Source organism: Salarias fasciatus, chromosome 12 (genome assembly GCF_902148845.1).
Source record: "Salarias fasciatus chromosome 12, fSalaFa1.1, whole genome shotgun sequence".
Taxonomy (NCBI): domain Eukaryota; kingdom Metazoa; phylum Chordata; class Actinopteri; order Blenniiformes; family Blenniidae; genus Salarias; species Salarias fasciatus.
Genome location: NC_043756.1, coordinates 8,731,244 through 8,757,596, shown reverse-complemented (window position 1 = coordinate 8,757,596; position 26,353 = coordinate 8,731,244). Strand labels below are relative to the sequence as shown.

At 44.2% G+C, this 26,353-nt stretch overlaps 2 protein-coding genes across 7 annotated transcripts in view; both read right to left on the bottom strand.

Annotated features, from left to right (window-relative positions):
• pdlim2 (PDZ and LIM domain 2 (mystique)) overlaps positions 1-2,345 on the bottom strand; it is a 31,211-nt gene extending 28,866 nt beyond the window's left edge. Inside the window, exon 1 of the mRNA XM_030105081.1 lies at positions 2,060-2,345. The gene's annotated coding sequence lies outside the window, so the exon portion shown is untranslated. The remainder of the gene's footprint in view (positions 1-2,059) is intronic.
• Positions 2,346-3,691: 1,346 nt separating this feature from the next.
• sorbs3 (sorbin and SH3 domain containing 3) lies at positions 3,692-25,060 on the bottom strand. 6 transcript variants are annotated; one of them, XM_030105182.1, is made up of 21 exons: positions 24,947-25,060; positions 16,356-16,424; positions 15,447-15,638; positions 15,195-15,267; positions 14,695-14,828; positions 14,442-14,505; positions 13,789-13,821; positions 13,615-13,702; positions 12,899-13,007; positions 11,343-11,396; positions 11,082-11,189; positions 10,377-10,435; positions 9,155-9,225; positions 8,479-8,540; positions 8,289-8,335; positions 7,979-8,093; positions 7,773-7,898; positions 6,813-6,914; positions 6,127-6,230; positions 5,639-5,745; positions 3,692-5,039 (listed from the first exon to the last, which is right to left on the bottom strand). In XM_030105182.1, the coding sequence occupies exons 2-21, from the start codon at positions 16,365-16,367 to the stop codon at positions 4,978-4,980; spliced, it is 1,722 nt and encodes a 573-aa protein (XP_029961042.1). In that variant the 5' UTR covers positions 16,368-16,424; positions 24,947-25,060; the 3' UTR covers positions 3,692-4,977. The 6 variants fall into 6 exon arrangements, with proteins under 6 accessions (XP_029961042.1, XP_029961040.1, XP_029961039.1 ...); XM_030105180.1 differs by having other exon boundaries at positions 3,692-4,469; positions 6,366-6,914; positions 24,947-25,059; XM_030105179.1 differs by having other exon boundaries at positions 6,366-6,914; positions 8,479-8,537; positions 24,947-25,058.
• Positions 25,061-26,353: the final 1,293 nt, after the last annotated feature.

Below are 26,353 nucleotides of genomic sequence, written 5' to 3'. Positions count from 1 at the left end.
CTCGGACTGAACGCTCCGACTGAGCTTTGATGTGAGGGAAGCTTTCTCGGAGGAACCGCCGTGGCTTCGGGGGAATATTCCCGGTATGAATCACACGCTTGTTGGGACTCCAGCACTGGTCGCCATGCACCAACCAGGGTGAACTTTCCACAGCGTGCGCCGGTGATACCACACACTCGAGTCCGTGAGTCACTCAGTACACCGACAGGTCGGCTCTCACTTGGACACACACATGCACACACACACACACCCACTGAGTAACAAGAAGAAGAATGCATTGGCAAGCCTCTCCCTGGACCGAGAGTGGAGTGAAAAAGCATTCTGAGCATTCTCCAAATCACACCCATTTGGTCAGATAAACCGTCGCAGTAATCACCAAGGAGATGAGAAAATCAAAACAGGCCAAACAACAATGGCAAACGATGTCTTAAGAGGGTGTTGGTTGATGGGTACTCGCTCAAGTGTCATGAGACTAATCATAGACGGAAACATACCTTTGATTTTTGTGGGTTACTCCCTTTTCAGTGAGATCTCTTCAGGGTGCGTACTACTAGTGGTTTTCATCTATGAACGTACCGAGTGACTTTATTGACACGAGACAGTCGCTTCACGGCTGCTTCTCCCTCTTTGCATCATCATTCAATGATCGTGTTTCTGAAAATACAGCTGCTTAATCAGTTCACCACATCCTCTGCGTGCACCAGTCTCACGAAAAGACAAACACGAATAAGACCGACTGCAGCACTCTTCAAATATACCGCTGCAGCTGTGCACCTATCTGCCCGACGAAAGACGGTTTCCTTGGTTGGGTTAGAAACCACCTTCGCAACGAAACCTGGTGCAAAGTGGGGGGGAGAAAAAAAACACTCAGCAAATGCTCAGCCTCAGCTAAAAGTGAAAACCACAATTCAGCCAGACAGGATCCAATAGAATATTTTCATCTTTTTAGACTAAACAGAAAGTTCTGACTTCCTGCTGCATGTTCGAGACAGAAACAGAGCCTGTTGGGGGAGAGAGTTAGGGCAACACAGTAGTATGTAACAAAACTCAGAAACAAAAAAAATGTTAATTTACTCCAGTCGAAAACCAAACTACAATAGTAAAGCAAACAAAAAAAAATCTCTCCCTGAATTAGAAGCTAACAAACTGGCTTTCCATTTTCTTCAAAAGCTACCAACTTTGCTCCTTATCCTAAATTACAGTGGTCTGTTTTCGGTTCCTGGATAACTTTGTCCACTCTGTCTCCCTCTCTCTCTCTCTCTCTCTCTCTAAAAAAATAAAGCAAAGCCATCAGGAAACCAACACAGTGAGAGCTGGGTAGGTAAAGCATGTATATGAGGCAGCTGGGCACAATCACAATGCAGAACACATACAAACAGCAGGCGCTGGAAGCACATGATGCTTTCACAGGGACTGTTCTGGATCAGGGGCACCTCAAGTAGTTTCCCATCTGCTGAGCTCACAGCCACAGCTATCGATTTCCAAACAGGCGGAGTTAAAGAACAAACATCTGCAGGCATTTTGAAAAGGTCAGTGACAGCTGTCTTTCACCTGAACCGGCCAATTCACAGTCACCAGGAGAGGGGAGAAGATAACAATTCAACTGATTGACTAATGTGACATGAATACTGGCTGAGTGTCCTGGGGTTGCACCTGGTTCAGCCCCTCCACAAATCACACACTGACTCCTTAATGTGAGCAAATAACTGCTGTGCTGCATCCAGGAGGGATGGAAAGTCTGCAGTAGGTGCTGGAAATCTGAACTCTGTGGGCTTTATTGTTCAGGTCTGCTAGACTGACTTCCAGTTTCCACTTCAATCATGCACCATGAGCCAAAGCGGCTCCTCACAAACGCACATAATAGCGGAGCTTTAGAGTAGACCCTTATAAACATTTTGTTTAACTTCAAGAGTGAAAATGCACATCTCAGCTTCCTCAAAAACAGAAATACAACAGAAAAGACATAGAAAAGGTTCAATGTGCCCTTATTCAGCATGTAAATAACTGACTTAATTCATGTCCATGTGTTTTGCTTTGAAATTAATTAAAATTCACATACCGAGGTGTTGTGCCTGAAGGTGCGTTCTCCACCTGTTTAATCTCTTCTCCGGGAAAAACGCTGAACACACCCAAACAGACTGTAGTCCCACTTCACCTCGACTGTCCTCAGCAGCTCCAAGACTTCGCTCCGTCCGTGTGGAGGCACCGAGGCGCTGCCGGCGCCTTTATATCTCCTCCGCGGCGTCAGATGTTAAGATGGCACGCATGAACCATCACCTGTGGCTGCGCGCGCACTGCTCGCGGTGCCATGTGCCGTAACCAAAATAAACGGGTTTGACACAGGCGGCACCCCCGGGGCGGGCCGCGTCACGGAGGAGGAGGAGGAGGAGGAGGAGGAGGAGGAGGAGGAGGACGCTGCCGCAGTGATAATTGAACCATTGATACCCGAAACACGCCGCGGTGACGCGCCGTGTCCACGCGCCACCTGCTGGCGCAAAGCAGCACGCGCGACGCCGCAGTCAATTGAGGCCAAATTGATGAACGAGTTAATGAGTTAATTGCTCTCAGCTGGAGTCAAAGCTACAAGTAAGTCTTGTTTCCGGTTGAAATCAAATGAATTGTTCGCCGGTGGGAATAAGCAGTAAATGTAATGTCCATTAAAATACAGTAAAAGCACCAAGTGCCCCGGATTAAAATAAAATAAAATAAAATAAAATAAAAACTGAACACTGTCACTCCTTCAGTCATGCTATCTGAAGGCCATCACCCCTTTCCCTAAAAACATTATCCTGAGACAAAGCATCTGCAAATACATTACTTTTCTCGTCACGTTTCTTTTTGTTAACTATTTTCTGTCAGTGTATTTAGTTTCCTTATTAAATTACTAACAGGTGGATTATCTCTTAGTGTATAGGTTTTGAAATTTTGAAGTTTATTTTTTTCTCATTTGTGGAATTGCTACCGTCTCTGTAGATTAACTGTACTTGGAACTGTACATTGTATATATTTTCCTTCCTTTTTTGGCTCCTGCCTCTAAGAAAGGATGTGGGCTCCTTTTCCTATTTCCTAGAAACATCCACTCTCAGACACGTGTGAAAGCAGAAAGCCCCTTCCTGTGATGTCTGACTGTTTCCCATGCAGCAAGCTGCTTTCCAGTATGTATTTCATATTTTCTGCCAGGGTTATCAATCATTGTGACCTGCCTGCAAGAGAAGTTGCATACTTGACTTTCCTCCAGGAGCCTTAAGATTGCAGACGATTGCATGAAAACACAATATATAAGGAGGTGTACCTCATCTGTAAATATCCACTTGAACACACATGATTATGGCAAATTCAACATGAGTAGGGCTTTCTGTCGTCAGTGACGGAGATCTTTCGTGGGATCAGTTAAAGCTTCTCATGGCCCTAACTTGCCTGAAGGGGCTAAAAAGAGATTCATTTCATCATCTCTCAATAATGGTAGGTCTTGTGCTCCTCAGTTATTTCAGATCTATACAAGTGAACCAGTTTTATGTCATATATTCTTAGATATATCTACTGAATATCATATTTAAAGGAATACAAGTATTTATTAATATTTCTGGGACATAAACCATTTCAATCAGCATGTTTCCCATTCTCTGAGCACATATGATACCAAATGTGATTGAATTAGTTAACAGAAGTAAAACAAACACACAAGCCGGTATCACTCTGTAATGTTTAATAGACGTCTTAGAAAATAGCGTACCATACACATAGGAAATACAATGTCTTCATAGCAAATATATATTATTTTTTCAGTTTGATAAAGGGTTACAGTCTGTACAATCATCTCGTGCGTCTACTAAATATGATTAACATTTTACAATGAAAATCTGAAAGAGTCGTATAAAATTGAAAAATAACTTCATGATAAGGATTTAAAAAAAGTCTCACAAATTTGCAAAAGTTTTTTTTTTTCTGGCACAAACATTCGTGATTTTGTAAATACTGATTTCAAAGTGACAATGTTGACAATGAATTCTGTAAAAGCAGCAGCAGCAAACAGCAGGAATAAAATGAGTGGAGTCTTGTCATTAAATGTTAGCTTTGACACACAGCATTAATTCAGCTTTCAAAGATTAACTGTTTGGAATGGAAGCATTTGTCGTTTTACAGTCGGTCAGTGTAGCTGATCTTGTACAACTTACAGAGATGTGATTTCTAAATGTGATTTCTAAAACAAAATGCTCCTATAACAGCACAGAATATGACCGGCCTTGGAAATTCACTTCATTGTTCAGGTGTTGTAAATGTATTTATATCCAAACCTGCTCAAGAAATCAGTACATTGCATTGAGTCCATTAAATTTTCTGCATAAAAGCCCGCAGACTGTAAACTTACGGTGAAGCTCTTACTGTGCTTTACTGTGAGTTCTATTTACACATGTTCTTGTAGTTTTCTCTGAATATTCCTGGGTCTTTTCAAACGTCTGAGGAAAAGTCTGGGAAAAAGTATTCAAAGGAAACAGAATTAATCCAACAGAATGTTCAGAGGGTGAAATTTCATTCACAAATCTCAGCAGTGGTTTGTGATTGCACTGTGGGGACAAAAAAGCTGAATGCAGCGTCGACCTCGGAGGGAACAGTGCTGTTCAGTGGGAAGGAATGCAAATGTCCTGCAGCTGCAAACAGTTGTGGAACAAACAATCCATTCTCTGCATCTGAAACAGTATCATCAGCATTCATTCTCTCCATTCTAGTGATGTGGGTGAAAACACTCTCCGTGACTCTGTGTCACACACATAGACGTGTGTGCAAACATGCAGGGCTGGGGGGGGGGGGGGGGGGGGGGGCACATTGCGACCCTCCCTTCACCCATCAGAGGGGGGGTTTAGTGAACATGCAGGCCTTACTAAGCCAGGTGTTGGAATGTGGAGGGTGATGGGGGAGGAGGGTTATCATTAACTCCCGTGAGTCCTGATGGGTGTGGCCAAGCAGCAGGTGAGGGAGTCAAACCGGTGCAACGTAATTCCCAGGAAAAGTTCCGAAAGCACGAGTCCGCTCCGACGTACCTGCAAGGAAGAAACCGGAATCAAACACATGATAACTGCGGGTCAAGGTGAAGTCGTGGTGAACACTCGGTCTAATCATTTTGGATCTGAGCGAGAGTTCCTTCTGCACAGAGTTCACTGTTACCATGATGTAAAAGTGGATGTTGACAGAAACTTGCTATGTTTAATAATGTCCACTAGAGGGGGCACTGACACTAAGAATATTCTCAATTTGTATCAACCAAACTCCTCTGAAACTGTAATTTATTAACTTTTGTGAACTAAAAATATATCTGGTAGTTGTTGTATTTTCAACAAGCACAACACCATGTGAATTAAAAAACACCAGTAAAATGCATTGTGATGTTTCCAAAAAGTGCGGAAGCACCTAATGAATGCTGAGACATCTAATTGTTGAATTGTGTATGACTTCAAACACACTACTGACTCATGCGTTCTCAGAAGCGCCACTGAAAAGGTTTGACAGATTTTTGTTTCTCCCAAACTAAAACAGTCGTGTTTATACAATAAATACATCTGAATAAGTGTCTCACACCGAATACGGCTCTTCTCAGCGATCTTAAGTTGAGACACACTGCAAGCCACCAAAATCACCTCACCTACAAACCAGCCGTCATCACATTTCTCCATCACTTGCACAATGTCTCCTTCTCTGAGCTCCAGCTCGTCTGAATTCTGAGGCTTGTAGTTGTAAACAGCTTTATACCTGAAATGGAAAATATTACCAAAAACACATTTAATGAGGAATAAATTATTGAAGTCAACCGAGCTGCAACATTCGGTCTATCAGCACAGGCTTCAAAGTGTGGGATATGTGCAGTTTGATCTTCACTTTTCAGACATTTTAAATACAATTTGTTCTTCTCAGTACTTTGAAAAATCCATATTGTTCTCTTCTTACTTATCAAATTTGTACATTTATACATTTATAAATAAAAGCATCGGTTATCGCCCTGACTGTTGTTTGTGTTCAGTCCAGAATGTCTCGTCTCTCAAATCAGCACAACTCAGGTGATTGTAGTTATTCTGTTTTCGCGGGAAAAAAAAGGAAAAAAGATGAAATTAAGAGAAGAATTTGAAGACGTACGGTTGCCTTTGTCCCAGGGCTGAAGCGGAGTGGTTTAGTGCTCGCTGGTGCGGCAGAGAGCTGACATGTGGATTAGACAGAGCCGTCCGGCTTGGTATTGCCCCCTGGGAGAAACAGAAACCTCATGTCAGGTATTACGGCGTAAGAAACGACGAGCCGCATTCCTGGCAGCACAAACAGTAAAGCTGTGGGGGGGAGCGGACATGCTGGGCGTCCTCGGGGAGGCGGTGAAGGCAGACCTGCGAGGGGTCAGTGTATCTGAGGCTGCTGGCGGTGGGAGCTCCCGCTCTGAGCGCCGACGCCGCAGGCGGCCCGGAGGGCGAGACGGCTCGAGCCGGGGAGCTCTGACTCGGCGAGTGCGTCCCGGACCAGTGGCTGTTCAGGCTGGTGGGTGAAGCGGTTCGGGAGGTGCCGTGCGGCAAACGGTTACCCATTTCTCTGGACACGGGTGACTGGGTGGGGGAGCGTGACTGTGAGGCGGGGCTGCCGTACGGCACGGGCGAGGACGGCTTGACGGGGGAGTGCGGAGGTTTGGGGCTCAGTGAGGTGGGCGTGAGAGGCGACAGCGGCGAGTGGCAGGGGGAGTGAAGTGGGCGTCCTGGACTCTGGGGTCCAGGAGGAATGGGGGACACGGGGCCCGGCGAGTAGTCCTCCGTGGAGTACTTGGTGCGAGGCATCTTGTTGACCTGGACATAAGAGGCGGGGAAGATCCCACTGCGGTTTGTTCCTGAGATCCTGCCCTCCAGCCACTGATCATCCACTCGCCTGCTGATGCTGATCACCTCACCCTGTTGAGACACAGAGATCAAGCAAGGTCGTTTTGTAGAGTAATCAGGAGGATAGTAGTTCAATAAAACGCATCCAAGTCAACAAGTCCATTTTTATGCAAGAAACATATCATCTAACATCATAACATTCATTCATTCATTTTCTGCCGCTGCTCCCTTTCGGGGTCGCGGGTGGCTGGAGCCGATCCCAGCTGCTGTGGGCGAAGGCGGGGTACACCCTGGACAGGTCGCCAGTCTGTCGCAGGGCTGACATATATAGAGACAGACAACCATTCACTCACGCATTCATACCTAGGGGCAATTTAGGGTGACCAATTAACCTACCATGCATGTTTTTGGACCGTGGGAGGAAGCCGGAGTACCCGGAGGGAACCCACGCACACACGGGGAGAACATGCAAACTCCACACAGAAAGGCCCCGAGCCCCGGCCGGTATTTGAACCCAGGACCTTCTTGCTGTGAGGCAAGAGCGCTAACAACACCGTGCAGCCAACAACATAACATCTAGAATCATAACATCTTCTTCTAATGTGATGATTTTTTTTTATAGAAATGATGCAGCTTCCAGAAGCCATCTAGATTGAGTACAAATCACCACTGCACCCTAACAAGGCCCAGTGCAGTCACAGCAAGAGGTTTTGATACTTTCCAGACTTAAAATGACAGACAAGATTTTTACTGTCATAAAACATTCTGAAAAAAAAGCAATGAAATGCTGAAGCATCTTGAAGTGTTTATCATATAGTGATGCATTGCTGAGAAAAAAAACTGCTTTTTGGGCTTCGTCTCTAAAGTTATAAATCTGTAATCATGGAGAGGTGAACCGAGCAACACCTCTGAGAGCATGAAGGCGCTTACTTTACGAAAAGAAAGCTCCACAGGGAGGTCCGCATTGAAGTTATATAAAGCCACGGCCTCTCCATAGTCCAAAACCTGGAGAGTGGGAGACTTTATCGGAGTCGGCTTCTCTGTTGGTGGCAGAATCTGTGAAGGAGGAGAAGTCTGGTGTCATACTGTCAAACTGTAACAGTGAGATTCTGTTATATTAGAAAGGAGAAACTCACCTCCACGTAAGAAGTAGGGAAAATGCCGGCTCGTCCGTGATGCTCTCCTTCAAACCAGTTGGCGTCGACCTGTCTGTGGATGTAAACAATGTCGCCTTTCTGCAGCGTGAGCTCCCTGCAGAACAGGAGAACGTCAGACAGTCTCACAGGAACACACTGTGGTGTTTTAAAAGTTTTTTCAATCTGAGCTGTGAAGTCAAATGTTTGATCAGATTGTTGTTTATTACGGATTTATTGCGTTTGTTTCAGAAACATAAATAACTGAGCACAACAGGAGGAATGCGTGTTGATGGTATCAGCTGTAACTCACTTAGGTGACTGGGCCTGGAAATTAAATTTGGCTCGTGCTGCTTTCATCTGAAAAAACAAGTCATTGAAAGCTATGAGAAGAAAAATAGAGCTGCAATTACATGAATAAAAAAATCACATCACGCAACAGAGAATAGTTAATAATCAATTTTTCATGTGTTTATACCACATAGGAAATAGTAGAAATGTACCTTTTTCTCCTCTTTTTTATGTGGAAGCTCCATGATTTCATCTGCAGTGGAGAGACGTTCTACTGTGGATGAAAAACAAATCCACAGAGCTGTGAGTGGAGTCTAATGCCAACGCTCTTTTGTTTAGTAAATGTTGTTAAATATGTTGCTATGCAAAAGCAGTCTCAGGCTTAACAAGTTCAAATGGTTTCTTGAACTTCCAGGAAGAACAATTGGGTAAAGCTAATCTTTAATCAGGTCTTCCGAGCTGGACTTCCTATTTTTGCGGGCTTCCTCCCCACCCATCCACAGCTGTTTCTATAGGGAAAAAACTGCACAGACTTTCCAGGTTTACGTCAGCTGCGATAAAGAGGTGAAATACCAGGGCAGGAAACAACACAGAAGCACAGGACCATCAGAAAAAAACAATACCGATTACTGATGCTGATCACTTAAAGTTTCATCTTCTATGTTTCTGTCTGATTGAACAAAGAGCCTCTTTTCTTTAGATGCAAGGCTTTAATTTAATTCAATTTTTCAATTACTTTAATTGGGACAGTGGATTTAATAAAGATTAAAAAACAATTTTTCAACTAATATTTGTAATTAAGTGTTTTTAGCAAAATAATAAAGCTACTGCATAGTAAACACTTACTATTCTGCAAGCTCTAACAGAAAGATTTAAGTCTATATTTACCATACGAAGGAGCCGAGGCTGAGGACGGAGCGACAGAGCGCTGGACGGGCTGCTTTGTTGCTGAGAAGTTGCTGTGAAAAAGAAAATAAACGCTTTAACGTTCTGTGTTTATGTTATTGTCGCAGTGTCAGCATACAGCTGAAGGACAGCGGCGTGTGTGGCGCCTTCCTGCAGATTCATTGTACAGCACATCTGCTTGCAGCTGGGCTTCACACACTGGACACAGATGAAACAAATCATCATGCAGCTCCAGCAGAGGACACTGGGTGACCTGCCCTTGAATTGAAACTCTGGTTTCAATAAAGTATGGGAGCTGCATTTATCTTCACAGTCCTGTCAGCCCCTGATGAGATCCGTCGGTCTCTGTTTCGGGGAATCAGAAGTTTCCTATTTGCCTCCCTCTGAATTAATTTCCATATTTCCAGACAGTAGTTTAGTGTCGCCATGTTTACAGCTGGACAGCAACAGTCCAGTCCAAGAAGCAGTGAGGAGGCAGCGGACACTTTGCTTGTTTAGAATGAAACCTCCTGGACTGGAAAAGGTCATTACCCATGAATCCAACCCAGAAAAACAGCAGTGAGAATCCTCCAAGAATGCATTACACACATGGTGAGAAATGTGGAATGCAGTCTGCTGCTTGATGTAATGAAGACTGTACTTGAACTTGTTAAATGAACAGCCTGCTAACAGTGCCTCTACCACAGGTATCCTGAAAGTATTCATGGCTGCTCGATCCTTTAGCAGAGCTCACTTTCCTAAAGCTGCATGAAGTAAAGCAGAGTTACTAATAAGCAATGAAGCAATATCACAATGGATTTAGAGGTGGGGAGTTCTGCTCACAGGAGGTCTGTTATGTGGCAGCTGGCCTTGGATTTACTATTAACTCGTTTTGTATGCGTGAATAGATCCACAAAACATCCCAATCAAGAGCATGATTTTCAACTGTGTTGCATGGTGCAATAATATAAACTGTGCTTGTCAGTTATCGGTGAACAAAATGCATAAAAACAGCAACAATATTAGACCTAAATCTTCTTTACTCTGTCGTAGGAATGTTCACAGACAACAGTACAATCTGAGTGAAGAATGTTTTTCCTTAGATAATATAAAGCCAAAGAAAGTGTAAAAATACATCTCAAAAGTAACTGAAACATGACAAATTCTACATGCAATAATCATTTTATTATAGGCGTTTTCATTAGGAGTGTGGTGATAAACTTACTTGTAGTTAGTGGTGCCGGTGTAGTGTGGAGCAGTCTCTGGACCTCTGCCTCGAGTCTCCTGCAAGCAGAGCGAGCATTAAAAAGTTTTTTTCCCCCTGCAGCGGCCCTCCGTACCTCACAGCTCGGAGCAAATCTCACAACAACTCAGACAAAGTGGAGGTGCTGACCACTCCCAAAGGAGCAAGAAATCCCCTGGGTCCTATCCTCCTCAGCCTACAAACAACAACACAACCCATGATCTGTCTGAGCTGCTTGGTATTTCAGTCAAACTGCAGCCTCTGAAGCCAAATGCAATCACAGGAGAAGCATGAGAATCAAACACTATTAAACAGTCCCGGCGGTGCAACAAAACAACATATCAAAAATGATTCAAAGGCGATTGATCCTTTAGTAGTTTATTTCTTCTTTTTTTTTTTTTTTGGCAGGCAGTTCTAGGTTTGCTGTGGGAAACTTTCAGGCAGGTGATTATCGTGCAGAATCATCCAAGTGCAAGACAGGCAGGCAACACTGAGGTGGTCGTCCAGTTCACACAGGGGGGGAAAAACATTTATGTGATCAAAGCCGGCAAGCAGGGGAACCGTACTGACACACAGCTTTCACTGAGAGAGGGACGTGACGGTGACGGTAGGAGGGGGATGTGCTCGGACGGCGGGTGGGAGTGTGGGGATGCTACAGGGGAGAGAGTCAGGAGGGGGGCTCAGTACCTCACCCCGGCCTCGATGCTGCTTCTTCTCTAGGAGGCTTCGCTCTAGGCCCTGAATCTCCGAATCCAGTTCAGCCTCAAATCGACTCAGCTCAGATACCAGACTGGCCTGAGCTCAAGCAGTGATGGAGTAACGCAATGGCATGGTTACAACACTAATACAGAGTCTTATTTTTAAAGATAACAACATCTCATTCACAGTTTTCAATGAACCATTGTTACGCCGAGAGCTATAAATTTAAGTTGATTTGGAGACACTCACCTCAATTGAAGGAGACTTTTCCCTTTCAGGCTGTTTTGATGGGAATAACTGAGTCTACAAGAAAGAAACACAAGCAAAGAAGAAATGTTACAGAAAAAGAGTCAAAATTTCTCATAAATGGAAATGTGAGTGTGTGGTATTGTCTCTCTGTGTACGCTGCTTCACCCAGAGTCAGCCGGGGTAAAACCAGCGCCCCACAACCCTAAGGTAGATCACAGAAGCATTGGATGAATATTTCAGTTCATGATGTGCATCAAAACTGTGTTTATCTATAAAATGAAGAACCCTTCAACACGTTTGGTCTTGTGCTGTCGAAGAATTAAAGTGAAGCAAAAACAACTGGAAACAGCAAGTCGAATTCCTTATTACATTCAAAAATAGCAACGTTTCCTACATGCACAGCAGTCAGTACAATAATTACAGCTTCTCAGAGTGCATTTGGACGCAGGGTGGAGGTCCGGTTTCTAGTAGTTGCAAACTCCTGGAGTTCAGCAATGCTTCTTTCACCCTCTCCTTAGAAAGACATAACCCCACCTGCAGCTGATCCTGCCGTCCAGCATGTCTTTAAAAGGCTTCAGTGGCGAGAAGTTGAGCCTCTTTTTTTTTATTTTTTTTATTTTGTAAAATCTTGGCTGAACATTTCTTCCTGAATGCCAGAACCTTCCCAGTTAGTTAGGAGTAATCCTCACTGAAATCACAGACTAAAATGTCGCTGTGAAGCAGCTCAACACCTGATATGGTCTGTGTGTGTGTGTGTGTGTGTGTGTGTGTGTGTGAGTGAATTTTTCAACACTGTCCAGGGGGATTCAACTTTAGCCTTTGTCATAAAAAGAAAATGAAATCAGTCCCTGTGCTGTCAGCTGTTGCACACCACAAGAGGTTAACGCCGTAATACGAATCACAAGACACCTCAGCTCCTGTGGGGGAGTGGAAACAAAGATTTCTTTTCTTCACCGGTGTGGCACAAAACACACAAGATCTGGGACATTGTTGCATGAGCCATTGGAAAGAAATCTTCAAGACACCACTGTGTGACTCATCGGGGACGTTCAAATACACAGTGCACATCTCAAGTACACAAATGATTGCGTACTCTGTCAATGCAGCACCCAGACAGTGCAGGGTACACAAAACAATAAATAACAATCCCAGAAGAGTCGCCCTCAAAAGCTTGTAAATCACCAACTTTAAGGATAAAACCTGGCACAGCCACAAACCTGGGAGCCTGTTCTTGTGTGAAAAACCTAACCAATGAATAGTAGAAGGCTTCCTCTGCAGCAGGTACCACTAACTTCACTCACAAGTCATCAGATACCTCGCGTGAGAAGGTGAAATACGAGGACTTAGACTGTAATCCCGTAAGAAAAGGTGACCGGCCTGCTGTTGAGCTCCACGGTGGGAAAAAGGAGCAGACTACACAAAGAGATGCAGTGATGGGAACCAACAACAATACCAGGCAAATCTAAGGGTGAAGAAGCCACGCAAATTCATTTTTTGTGGAGGAATCAGAGTGATATCAGAGCGTCTTTCTGCTCTGGCTGCGTGTGAGCTCCTACCTGGCCGTGGCTCTCAGAGCCGCTCGTCTTTCCAGGCTCAAAGTCGAAGATACTCTTCGGTTGACGGTGCTGCTTTCCTGGCTCTGATAGCTTATCTACATCTTCGCTCCTGAAACGAAACACCCCGAAACACACACACACACACACACACACACACACACACACACACACACACACACACACACACACACACACACACCACGGACAGCAACTTAATCATGGCCTCATTGTGAGTGCCTGTTAGAACAAATCCAAACTTGTCTCGACTGCACATTTTTTTCTCCTCAGCTTTCGGCCTGCATGATACATAAGTGCATATTTTTGCACACATTATACAACTTGCCAAGCGGTAAGCCTACAGGCATTTCAGGACATCAAAATTATTGATGAGTTTTGTGGAATTTCAAGTCTTGTTGACTTGACTTTGCACAAAGTGACGGACATATTTACAAAAGGACATTAAACTTAAATCATCTTCTGCCACTGTACATGTTCACTTTGTCATTGACCTGTTTTGTAACCAACTTGAAGAAAAAAAAAACTCTGCGTCTTTTAATTAAATTGCCCGAAAGGTGTTTGGTGATTGATTGTCAGGTTGCCCTCAGTGCGCCATGTGATGTGCCTGTTTTCCCTCCAGTACATGCTGCATGCTGGGATATGAGGAGTCATCCCGTGACCCCGAAGAAAGAAGCTGCATCGACTCAGTGTAAACTCACCAGTCTGGAAGAGCCCCGTGAGGCGTTAGCCTGAAGAGATTCATGTCTGCTTCGTTGCTTTCCTCTGTGTTGGCAGACAACTGGAACCCTGCGCATGGATCAGTGGATCAGTCTCAGACAGAAAAATTACTACAATAACAAGACAGCAATGATAGACTGATTGGATGTGCTCACTCTCAGTCGACCACGGCTCCAAATCCTCCAGTTCTGTTGAGCAAAAAAATAATTTTGAGTCATGTTGTCATGTAATGTAATGATAAAGTCATAAAGTTTAATTCAAAATATAAACAAAGTGACTGGAAGCTTTTGTTATGGGAGTATATACTCCCTGAATTGTATATTCCAGCAAGATTATTCTCGCAAATCCTGTCGCTGTTATGACAACATGTGTTTTGCTGGGAATTGCTGCCCACGTAGCGTTTCTTTCCCAGTACACTGAGCTATAACACAATCTGACTGAAGAAAAAGCACAGAAATATTGCCACAAAATACAAATCTGACTTAAAATTTATGCAAAAAAAAAAAAAAGATACACCTGTGATGAGTATACTGTTCATAAAACACTATTATGCAACACAAAATAGAGATAAATGAAACCTGGGTGTAGGAGGGGCTGACATAAGAAGCTGGATTAATGTCAGATCGCATGAACTGAGATGACATTAGACTTTAGGGCTCTTTCATCATGTCTTATTTTGCCCCTGCAATAATCTGTTTGCTGAATAACCTCTGTTGTACCTGACGCTGACAGCGAGGAATGTGCGCTGGAGTCAAGTGTGTGAAAGGAGGAGGAGGAGGAGGAGGAGGAGGAGGAGGAGTATATTTACCCTCTGGCTTCTTGTGAATCTGTCTGAACATGCTCTTGTACCAGTCTCTGGGCTTGTTAACACTCTGATGCAAGAACAGAAGGGAGGTGCAGAAAGTAAATAATCCTGGCAAATCATGTCTTCATGACTTTACACTATCAGTCACATGACAGAGGAGACCAGTTCAGAAACAGAACAGTAGAACACTCCCCATCAAACACACTACAGTGAAATAAAGTGTTTGGTGAATAAGTTCAAAGTAGTGGGGTCTTACCGATCTGGAGGCGATGGGCATCCCAGTCTCATCCACCGGTCCGATGCCTTGGAACTTGATGAGCCTCTCCTCCCTGGTGGGCGTCCAGCTCCGTGGTAAAGTCCCCGCAGCCTGGACACCATTCGACAGTCCGCCTGGGTTCCCAGTATAGACACAGGTTTTCAGTCACCAGTGTTGATTACATATTAAATATCTGAGTTTTCAACGTCAAATAGAGCTTTAAATTTTATTTTCTTTTTTAATTAGTAAAATATTTGGTTTTGATTTTACTTAAATTGTGTTTAATGTAGTAAACACTGGGTTGAAGGTCATTCAGTGGCAACTTTATTTATTTGCACTGTCAAGACATATAAACTCCGTTTTTTTTTTTTTATCTCACATGTCCATAATCAACAATACATACAACATAGTGTCACTCTATTCTGATCCTCAATTACCTTCTTAAATATGCCGTTAATAACAACTTATGGTCAAAGTGATGTAAAAAGTCATCATCCTACTGTGTGACTGTGACGGTCCATAGTATGAGCCAAAGCTGAGAGTTCCTGGGCTGCCTCCATTGACCTCTGACACCTAGCAAAGGAAATAAATGCATGAATTAAATGGTGTGATGTAGCTCCAAAGCTTCAGCAGTGAAAAATGAGGCATCACATGCTGGTTTTCTACAGCATGTGATGCCTCATTTTTCCACAGGGAGGAGCACTTGTTTACTAAAAATCCCCAGCAGCCTTCACTCAGCCTCCTGAAGGTACCTTGAAGTCTCCAGATGACTGCCTGGCTGAGCGGAAAGGGCTGAGAGGAGGCGTGGGGAGCCCGGGGGAGATGATGACCACCTCGTGGGTCAGCTCTGGAGAAGTGAGGATGTGTTGATGTGAAGAAACTCCAGCCCCCCCGGGGAAAACACCCTCGGAGCCATTTGGTTCTCCGGCCACTTGCGCACTTTGCTAAAGAAAAGGGGAAATGAGAAATATAGATGAGCTAAAACACTGAGTGAACTTTGCTCCTGTCATGTCCTCCTGCTTGCCAAGAGTAAACAACGCTCTCCACGCGAGGTCATGTGAACTTGTTAACAGTCGGGCTATTCTCCAGAGGATAACCGGCCTCAGTGGGGGAGCCTCCGATGAAAAGGTCCCTAATTTATTTAAAGCACGAGCGGGGGGACGTGGCCGTCCACCCACTCCATCATCTCTCTTGCCTCGACGGCAGAAAGGCTTCATTCAAGGTGCAGAGCGGGGGCGCTGAAACAGGAGAGGACCATTATGAGCCCATTAACTCTCTATTCACCCGTCCTCCCTGTTCTTCGTCCAGGAGGTGGAGCTGGGGCCTGGGAGGTTGCGGTGGGGGTCTCTGCACGTCGACTTCAAAATCGAGCAGAGTTAGCTGTGACCTTGTGGTCTCCATAGTAACTTTTTTTTTACTCCAGTCGACCCAGGATGACCGGTCGCCCTCCTCCGTGTGTTTCAATCAGAGGCTGCGGCCCTCTCTGTGCACTTGTCAGGGGTCATGGGAAAGCCCCCTGTGCCCTGTGGTAATGACTATCTGCACCACAGGCATGCTTTTGTGACACTTGACTGGACATGTGTCACACTAAATGAGTATTAGCCCTGGATTATTGAAAGCACTCGTTGAAGACAATCAGCTGGTAAACGGCAATACTTTACCTGAGACTGCATGTGATCTGCTGTGGTCGTTCAGGGTATCAGTGCTGTTGACCCAGCATCAAAAGGTATCTGCAAAAATATGCAACATTGGTAAGTTATTATTGTTAATATTACCCACTTTTCCCAGTTACAGAGGAAAAAACCCACCCAAAAGCAATGACACACAGGTTTTTCTCAAAAAATGAATTGCACCATTTGTGCCATCTGAACTATAATTATTTCAAAAACACCGATACATTGGTTTGCACGGCAAGATGATTCCTGGTTTTAAACCTGCTGGCCGACAGAGACTTTCTCTCCAAACCTTTGATGGGTTCCTGTGCCTGTGTCTGGTCTCTCTGGAGTATTCCTCATCATTCACTGGCATGTTCGTAAAGTTATACAAGACTGTTAATTGGTGTGTGTGTGTGTGTGCGCATGTAAAGATGAGGCCAAGTGCTAGCTGCAAAAGGCTCTGCCTTTTTATGTCCTCAACAAGGGCAAAAATGTTTTAGATTTTTGAGAGTGAATTGTTTCCTTTTTTAACGCCTGGCTTCATTATCTACAGTGTGTGTAGAAGCACAAAGCCTTTCCGTCATGACTTCACATTTCACAGCCGTTCCATTATCCCATCCCACTAGAATCCCGAGGAGGGAAAACTCAGCGTCATTTTTCCCAGTTACGGAGGAAAAAAACCCACCCAAAGGCAATGACAGTGACTCACACGCCTGGCTTCCCTCGCTCTTCCCAGTCATACAACGCCGTAACAAGCCAGGGCTGATAACGGATAAGGCTGACTGCTGAAAGTGGAAACCAGCTCCAAATCAACTGCACCTCAGACTCACAGATTAGAGCTACTGTTTCAACATCAAAGTGGGGTTTTCAGTGAGGAGGAAGAGGAGGAGGAAGCTGTTTCCGCTCCGGACTGAGACAAGAACCTATAGCGGCTAAATAGTCTATAATAACAACACAAACTGCAGACTCTTCATTCAGCTTTCAATTGATTCTGAAGTCTTATTTTGGGTGTTAAAACTCACAGAAAGTACTAACTGCTGACACAACTTGTCAGGTTGATATAAGGAATTTGCCTTTAAAAGCTTTGGCTTGGCTAGAAAATAATGACCAAGAGGGGCCCAGACTGCTGCAGGCTGAGAGCTGCCCAACACAATTTGCACTAATGAGTTTTCCAGCTGGCATTTGCAGCTGCATATTAGAGTCCATCATCATCGTGGCGGAGACCAAGAAAAGTATAAGCAGCCTGTGTCTCTGCGCACAAGGTTAGGAGACTGCACAGAGCTCATCCACTGATAGAATCAGCGTCGCCGTTTCCAGACAACGTCGTCACTCATCTGAGTCACCCCGTCCCAGTAAACTACATTACATAATGGGAGAAAGATGGGAACCAGAGAATTGAGTCGACAACAAAGCTGTTAATGCTCACGCATGACAGATGACCTATCACTGCTTAAATCAATCAGTGCCAGCTGATTATCCATCTGACAATAGGAAACATCGCAAACAAGCTGGACTTATAAATAATTACTGCAACTAACCTCATTTACGGGATGTTTGACAAGCTGGTCCCTGTTTATGCCTGATCTCCACTGAGCAAGAGGCCATTGAGGGGATAACATAACATATACTTAAATTCACAATGCAGAATAATATTGTTAACATATCACATGTAACAGAAAGGAGAAAGAAAAAATAAACACGATTCAGTTATATAAACAACGTACCTATTTATTCATTTGTCAATTGCATTGCTGCACATTCTCTAGGTTAATGAAGTTATCACATAATATATTAGGAGTGATAACTGTGCCAGTTGACAAATGTAAGGTGAATGTAGGCTCCTCTATTTGTGTCATACAACCACATTCTGACGAACCTGCAAACAACCACCACTGTAAAGAACTGAACTGGAGATGGCAGAGATGGTTATTGTCAGTGAGCCGGAGAGAGAGAGGATGTAAATGGAACAGATGACAGCGAAAGCTGAACAGAGATACACTAAAGATGCCAGAGATGGTTTGGACATGTGCTGAGAAAAGCGTGTGGATAAATCAGACAACGATGTCGGAAATGAAGAGGAGGAAGAACTCAGGGAATATTTATGGATTCGGTGAAAGAAGACGTGGTTTGGTTTGAAACCAGAAAAATCCCACCAGACATGAAGAAAAGTGACACTATTATGTCTGACTCGCAATATTTTGTGGTTGAAACAGGAACTCCCTCCCCCGAGAAGCCTAACAGCCAAAATATTGCGCTCCATCAAAAGTAGCCCCTCCACAAATAAACTCATGTCATAACATTGACTCTGTTTCATTCCTCCTGGGAGCAAAATCCTCAGCAGAAATCCTGCAGGACCAGAAGCATTCCCCCTTCGAGAGCACCGAACGCAATCCTGCCTAATAAGGAGAAATCAGTGTTGATATCGAGCGAGAAAATCCCTGTCCAGAAATCTTGGCTCTCTTTGGATCTGCTCTGAACGCCCAGTTGCATTCTTATGTAATTACTAAGACTCAACACGGGAGGCAGCTACAAGTTTTCACAGACGGCAACTCGATGCTATCGGAAGTGCCTGAACCGTTTTAGGCTACAAATTTACAAGCAAAGCTCCCGCTAGGTGAGCGGTCCATTATCACCACTGGATCCAGTTTTTTGGATGGAAGGAAAAACAGACCCATAAAAGGCCCAGATGGAGAGATAGTGTCTGGCCTCAGACACGCTTTGCAGCACCGGGTTTTAATATTTTCAGCTTGTAAGAAAATACACAGTTGCCTGTTTAAGTTTCATTCAGTTGAGAATAGGTTAACTGAGGACATGTAAAATGAGAATCAAAGGGAAATGGATGATTCTTTCCCCTCTTCCTTCATTATACAGTCTCTTGATCATTGATCCAGATGTGAAACTCCAACAGTAGACTGTGTAAGAAGAGCAGATGTAGGTCTGTGAGCTATACGAAACTTCACATGTGATAGATGAACTGAAGAAAGGGAGTTCAGGGACACAGATGACATGAATTTGTTTAAGTTGTGGTTTGACCGTCAATCTGAAGACAATAACTTGGAAAACAAAGACATCTTATTCTCTGATCTGCTCACAGTTCACAGTAAGTTTCTCCAACAGTACTGAGAAAATAAACAAAAGCAACAAATCTGGTGATGTACATATACTTCTTCATGCTTTCCTTTTAAACTTGAAGCACTTGTTAAACCTCCTGGTCATCTGCATTTAAGTGTCTTACAAAATCAAGATAAATGTCTTAATTGGAATGTTTTATCTGAAATCTCTGTCTTTTGTTTGTTTGTTACCTTTATTATCACAGAGGTGTTCTGTTCTGTTCTTTGGGCCAGGACGCTCTTGAAACAAGAGGCCTTCAGTGTATCTTGTCTGATAAAGACGCTGCGTACAGTTTCTACTTCCCTTTTCTTATCTGAAAAAAGTGACTGAGAATCCGGGATACCACCCCGAGCTGTTGAGCCAGAAAAGAGTTACTCAGCAGCTATACGGGGTCCGTGAACTTCACCACACCCAGTGAGAGTCGTGTGAATCACAACGAAGGCCAGGAATAGCTGCACTACAGCAACGTGAGGCAACAAATCTGAAGAAAAAAGAAGTAAAATGTGAAGAAACACTCCTCATTCACAAGAACTGAAGATTACGGCAACACTGGTCGTCGAATTTCTCGTCTGTCTTCTATCGCAGCCAGGTCTTTCTGAGAAGACCATGACCTCTGATGACCTGGTTCAGCACCACACAGGGAGGGAGCTTCTCACATTGTTCCCACTCAGAACGAGGCTGTCGAGGTGACCACACATACTCTGGTGAAAAACTGTCACAGCAGTGACCCCTGAACCTGCGCTCAGTGTCAGGTCATGAAGAGCAGGTCAGGGAGAGAAAGTCTTTGTCCATAAATCAAGGGAGAATGGACTTGAATAAAACAAATTAAACAGTCACTTCTGAATTGGTCTCCATTCATTAACATGGTTCACGTCCTCTGCTTATAGGAGTGTGAGGTGCTGAGTGTAGAGCAGAGTTAATCATTGACTCTGTGTGGTGGGAACTCCTGCACCGTCTGATCAAAGGAGGGGAAGCAGTCAAAATATGAGTCCAGCTCCAAGTGGCCCTTTTTTGAGGTTCACCTGCATTAGGTCTCAACTTAAACCCTCCTAATGAGAGGTACAATCTTCAAATTGTATGAGATTATTCCTTAAATATATTGTTCATATCCCAGTTGGTACTGCATCCTATGTAGAGGAAGGCTCAAGTCTTATCACCTCTATCACATGATGTACACGGCGTCACTGCCGCCTGACGAGTTACATAACATGATCATAAAAGCAAAGAAATTCTGGAGAAAGAAGTGATCCGCTGGTAATTACAAGCACATCAGAGGAGTAAATAAAACAGGCATTTCCATGTAAACACGTGGAGTGAGTCACTCAGCAGCTATGTGAAAGGTCAGTCCTGAGAGGTGGATCGCGCAGCCATCCTGCAGCGCGGCAGACGTGCAGACGGAGCTCCATACAAGGTCCTGGAGAGCCGCAAGTTTATGATATGGTGTTATTGGTGGATACACACATTTATCAGGAGGGAAGTATTTCACCTCCATGTATGGTGCTCCTCCACTCTGAGCAACAACAGGAGGAGTCTGTGTGTTTCTTGTCAATGGAGAGGCGATGTGTTCATTAGAGAAGCTCCCGGAACAATAAATCAGCCTCCTGCTACAAGAGACGGGAGAAAAATTACACGACTTTATCAGAACTATTCTTTCCCATTTCTAACTTGAGTTGTGTCCGGCCAATCATGAGAGAGTACATGCCCGGTGCACAGTAGCTGGAAAAAAAAAAGTTTTAAATCCTCATGCCTGTCATTTCGCATCTTCAAAGCGGAGTCCAGCTCGTGGATATGAACAGTGACAGCTTGCTCCTCTGTAGAATCACAAAGGGAGTCAGAGCCAGCTGTGGAAATCTCCCCGACAGTAAGGAGAGCCCCTGGCTTCCAAGGATGCCTCAACCAGGGGCCGCTACCCTTGATTTCTGCTGCGGAATGAGAGCGTAATCTCAGACAACAAAGATTTCCACTGACCGTCTCAAGCTCGGCTGGCAGCTGCCCGTGAAAACTTACCTACTGGGCAAAGCAATGAGGGATGGCATGTTTGGAAACAACACCCACTGTGCCCACTCTTCCTCCTACCACCCTCCAGCTGTAACACCTGATGCTCTCTCCTTCACTTGTTTAGTCAACAAACCCTGTGTGCTTCTGCGAGAAAACTGCAGAGATTACAGGGGTTATCTTGTTATTGAGAGAACAAAGCTCTCTGAGTAAACTCCAGGCATTGCTCGTGCGGAGCAGCACATACTCCCCCAAGCAGTCAGACAGGTTACTCAGGCTTAAACGGCACGCTTGCAAGAACAGCCGGGCAAGTTGTACGTTTCTTCGCAGCTACAATGATCAAGTAGACTCACCTTCAAAGTGGAGGCAACAAGCAAAAGTCACACCTCGTTCTGTCTGCCCCGAGTTGCACATGAAAACCGCTCTGCTGACCTTCACTGCTCTCTCTCTCTCTCTCTCTCTCTCTCTGACTCTTGAAACTAGCCAGGACACACAATCTCTCCCTCTCTCTCTCTCTCTCTCTCTCCCTCCCTCTCTCTCTCTCCAGAGGACTTCCCGGTTGACAGGCATTGCCATAGCAACCCACTTCAGACCCCGTTGGAAAGCCATTCTGCACTTGGCTTGTCGTTTCGGGGCACCTCCTCGAGTGAGGCGGCTCGCATTGTTGTGATAAGGTGATATTTCACAGTGCAGGGTTAACCGAGGGAGAACACCAACAGTTCATCACCTCCACGTCTCAGCCACTGTCCACCGATACCCCCCCCCCCAACTGTATCACTCCCATGCTCCTTCACTTGTTGTGAGTTTTGTGTGTGTGTGTGTGTGTGTGTGTGTGTGTGTGTGTGTGTGTGTGTGTGTGTGTGTGTGTGTGTGTGTGTGTGTGTGGCCAGTCTCCTGTCTGCCAGAGCCTTGATGGGAGAATAAGAGTTCTTTTTATTCCAGGAGCCTGGAAGTGTTTCAAAGTCATTATTCCAGGTTTTATAGTGCACCACAAGTTTTTCTGTTTTATCCCCCCCCCCCCCCCCCCCCCCCCCCCCCCCCCCCCCCCCCCCCCCCCCCCCCACACACACACACACACACACGCACACTAGTTTGTAGCAATACTTGTGGGGTCTATCAGTTGATTGGACGCATTCCTATCACCTTACACAAATCTGAACCATCATAACGAAGTGTCTGACCATACCCTTTATTCTTAAGATTATCTCTTGGCCTTAATCCTGACCTAAACCTTAGTGTTGACTCTGACCTTTCCCCTTGACTTTTAGCCTCACTTCAAATCTGAATCTTAATCAAACTTGTGTTCTGAAATGTCTCATTTCGCCTCAACGTATTTTCAATGTTAAAACTCAGTCTAGATGGTTTTTACCTGAGACCTGATATTAAAACTCTATCCTCCACAATGCCTTTGACTCTTTGCCCTCATTTGACATGAAGCCAGACTGAAACAGGGGTGAACGTCACCGTCGTTTCAAAATCTTGACCCAGTTGTGGCTTCAACCCTAAAACCACAGTTCAGCCATTAACAAAAAAAAAAAGTTGTGGAGCCACATAGTTTGAAACAAATCTAAACTGTGGGAGTTGCACGGATAGACACACACACACACGCGAGGTTAAAGGAAGTAACCAGACACTGAACCATGTTACGCTTTTTTAACCAGGAAATTATTCAAAGTAGGAGATGTGTCATGAGCACAGATAAGCAAGTAAAACTCTGGTGGGACGGTTGGCCAAACTTTGGCGCCAACAACAGTTAGAAAGGAATGAACACTTTCCGAATTCCCTCTGCCTCTCTTGCAGGCAGTTCTTGCCCAAATAAAACCAGGATTACCAGTTCCTCCACATGTCCTGCCAAAATAGACAGACACAAAAGCACAAAACCCGATGTCTAATGTGCTGACAGGCTTGTTTGAGCACGTAGTCTGCAGCAAAAGGACAGTGACAAGGTCCATGTCGCAGGTTAGTGATCCAATCACCAGCCGATGATTGAAATCTGCTTCAATGTGTTCATGCACAATGTAATGTGGAAATAACAGAAGAAAAAAAAAAAACAATAACATGGACAGTATAGTCAGAGGTCCGTCAAGTTGTTAAACAGTCCCTCTGCATGTGCTGGCCCATTTCAGCCTGAAAGTCAAGGACTCAGCTCTATTTAATAATTCAGTGGTCTGGATTAGTAGCAAAACTCAGGGCTCATATCCATTTACCGAGCCTGTTACTGCCAAACAGCAGAGCTGCAAAAACCTGAGGGGCAACGAGGGCTTGCTGAAGAAGGGCCCCTTCATAATCTGCCCCACTGGTCCAGACTCTCACCCCACTGCGAGCACATCTGACACCCTGTCACTCTGCAGCTAAATGAGGTGACCGTGCAAAAAGCAACTGGAGGTTTAGGCTGGGACTCAACGCCTTTTTCCCACACTGGATCCTTGTGCACGTTATCTCTGCACAAGACCAAGGGCAGCGTTTAGAGACATAGTGAAGAACTGAGGCAAGGCGCCTTCCTTCCAATGAAATGGATGGATCCCAGCAGACCTTTACGACACTGCAGATATCCACCTGTGTCCTTTCACACAGTGCCAGTGTGGTGCTGCAGAGGCTCATTAAAATAATGATATCCAAAGATTCCAGAGAGTGAATAAACCATGACATAAACCGGTTATATAATCAAAGGCGTCATTGCTTTGTGACTAAGGGGACAAACTTTGTGACTAGATTTATTTTTTAAAGTTTGAGAAAGAAAGTCAGTAAAATTCTGAGAAAACGTTATCAAATTGTTATATAACCAAGGTGATAGGAGTCCACAGGTTAACTAGCATCAGGCCAGATAAACACAAATAATACTGTACAGTTTCTCACATAACAACCTGGAAAAAAACCGTGGGAATAAAAAAGGCAAAAGCATCATGGTTTATTCTGACTATAAACAGCATTTTCTGGCCCAGAACATTGTGTCACACTGTTGGTTGAGGAGGACAAACATCCATATGAATCACCATGGGCTTGGTCAGATAAACAAAACAACCAAAAGAAAAACACAAAGAAAGGCACTTTTAACCTGGAAACATCCTCAAAATCTCCACACCACAATATAACAAGAAGCAACTCGACCATAGGAGGCAGCTTTAAGATAGAGGCCTCATGGCCTGATCATAATCATCTGATATCAAGGAGGCATTTAGTCTTGTGAAGTTTTGCTCAGGTAAAGAACTCAACAACAAAAACTGAGGTGAAACAGTCCCAACAAAAACAAGGTGGGGGTGAACATTACTTGTTCTTTGATTTTACTGATTCACTGATGACTTAAAATAAACATGATGCTCAGATCTGTCAGAAAATCTCTCATAAACTGTCAAAAAAGGGAATAAGATTAAATAATTCCCACTGCTGAGATAGATATTGCAAAAAAGTAACTTATTGTTTTCTTTCCTTGGTTCTCTAACTGCTGCTCTAATCAGAGGGAGAAATTGAGGCACAAGTTGTGAAGTACTTACAGGCGAGTGCAGCTGAGCTGTGAGGTCTTCTCAGCACAGGACAGGAGAGGAAGTGGAGGGAAAAGAAGGAGTGAACCACTGCTGCTCTTCTCTCTCTCTCTCTCTCGCCTCTCTCTCCTCCCTTTTTCTCTTTCTCTTACTAAGGCCAACAGAGTGTCTTTTATCTCTGGTGAATGCTTCAGCGTGGGTCTGAATGTTTGACTGGGTGTCTGTAGGCGTGTGCAGTATGTCTGTGTACAGCTTGTGTTTTGTGTGTGTGTGTGTGTGTGTGTGTGTGTGTGTGTGTGTGTCTGTGTGTACTTTAAGGCTCATCAGGGAGAAGGCACTCAGTAATAGTTTCCATGCACAGCTGGAAATAATAGAGATTCCCATACAGGCACAGGCTCAGTAGAACCGCCCCCAAAGTGTTTTATGTGCGAAGGAAGAGGAGGCGATTTCCATAGAAATCCCAACCAGTAAGTCATAAGAGCGGGATCTATTCACTGTGTCAGGTCTTCACATGCTGTGTGTCACTTTCATATCGTGCACTGCAGGCGCGCTTTACTACTTCTGTACAAGCCCCGGGTGGCTCAGATGGGTTCATCCTGCACCGCCTTGCAAGGCCTGTTTGTACAGTCAAAAGACACGACTGACGAGTTCATCGAAGTTCACGTATACATGTAAAAACAAAACACCTGCAAGGATCTGAGAGCCTCAGACAAGCATCCGTGTTTCCATATTGAGTTCCAGTAGCAGACTCCCAGTGCACTCGTTTCATTTGTAATCCCATAATGTAATCTATTATAACTGTATTTCTGTGCGAGTTTCTTCTGGCGATGAGTTAATCAATGAGATTATTCTTCAAACAAAAGCAAATTAAACAACAGCTGGCAGGCAGATTCCTGCACCCTCAGTTCAGAGCTGCTCAGCTCTCACATCCAAAATAAATATTTAACAGGTTGGCAGTGAGATCAGAAACCAAAGGTCACACCTCTGCTTTTTCCCCCTCTAGATGCTCCATGTTATCACACCTCAAATCAACTCAAAGATATTTTTCTAGGACCCAACTTCCAGAAAAGCAATAAATTATTAACATATAAAACATCTTGTTTTTATATATACACCATAAAATACAGTTCCGTTTCATTTGAGGGGAGAAAAAAGTTTTCAAATATCTTCACATGCCTCTGCATTTCAGAAAAGTAATAAACAGCACCACACTGCCTCTTAGTGGTTCTGAGGAAAAGTACAACGGCTAAAATACATATAAGGAGCACAGGCAGAGGACGCCAGATTCAAGCATTTACACCAGTGTGTTGATATTGGCATAAGCAAAAAATCTCATGTTGCAGTTGATAAAGTAATATACACATTCTAATTTTGTTTGCATTTTTTTATTTTATTTTAGTCAAATAAAAAAAAAGAGGC

Bases quoted from the DNA above. Each gene is read 5' to 3' on its own strand.
- sorbs3 (XM_030105177.1), bottom strand. The intron at 5,746-6,126 runs GTACGTCTTCAA...TTTCCATTTCAG, and splicing joins GCCCTGGGACAAAGGCAACC to GTATAAAGCTGTTTACAACT. The intron at 5,040-5,638 runs GTGAGGTGATTT...TCTTCCTTGCAG, and splicing joins TGATGACGGCTGGTTTGTAG to GTACGTCGGAGCGGACTCGT.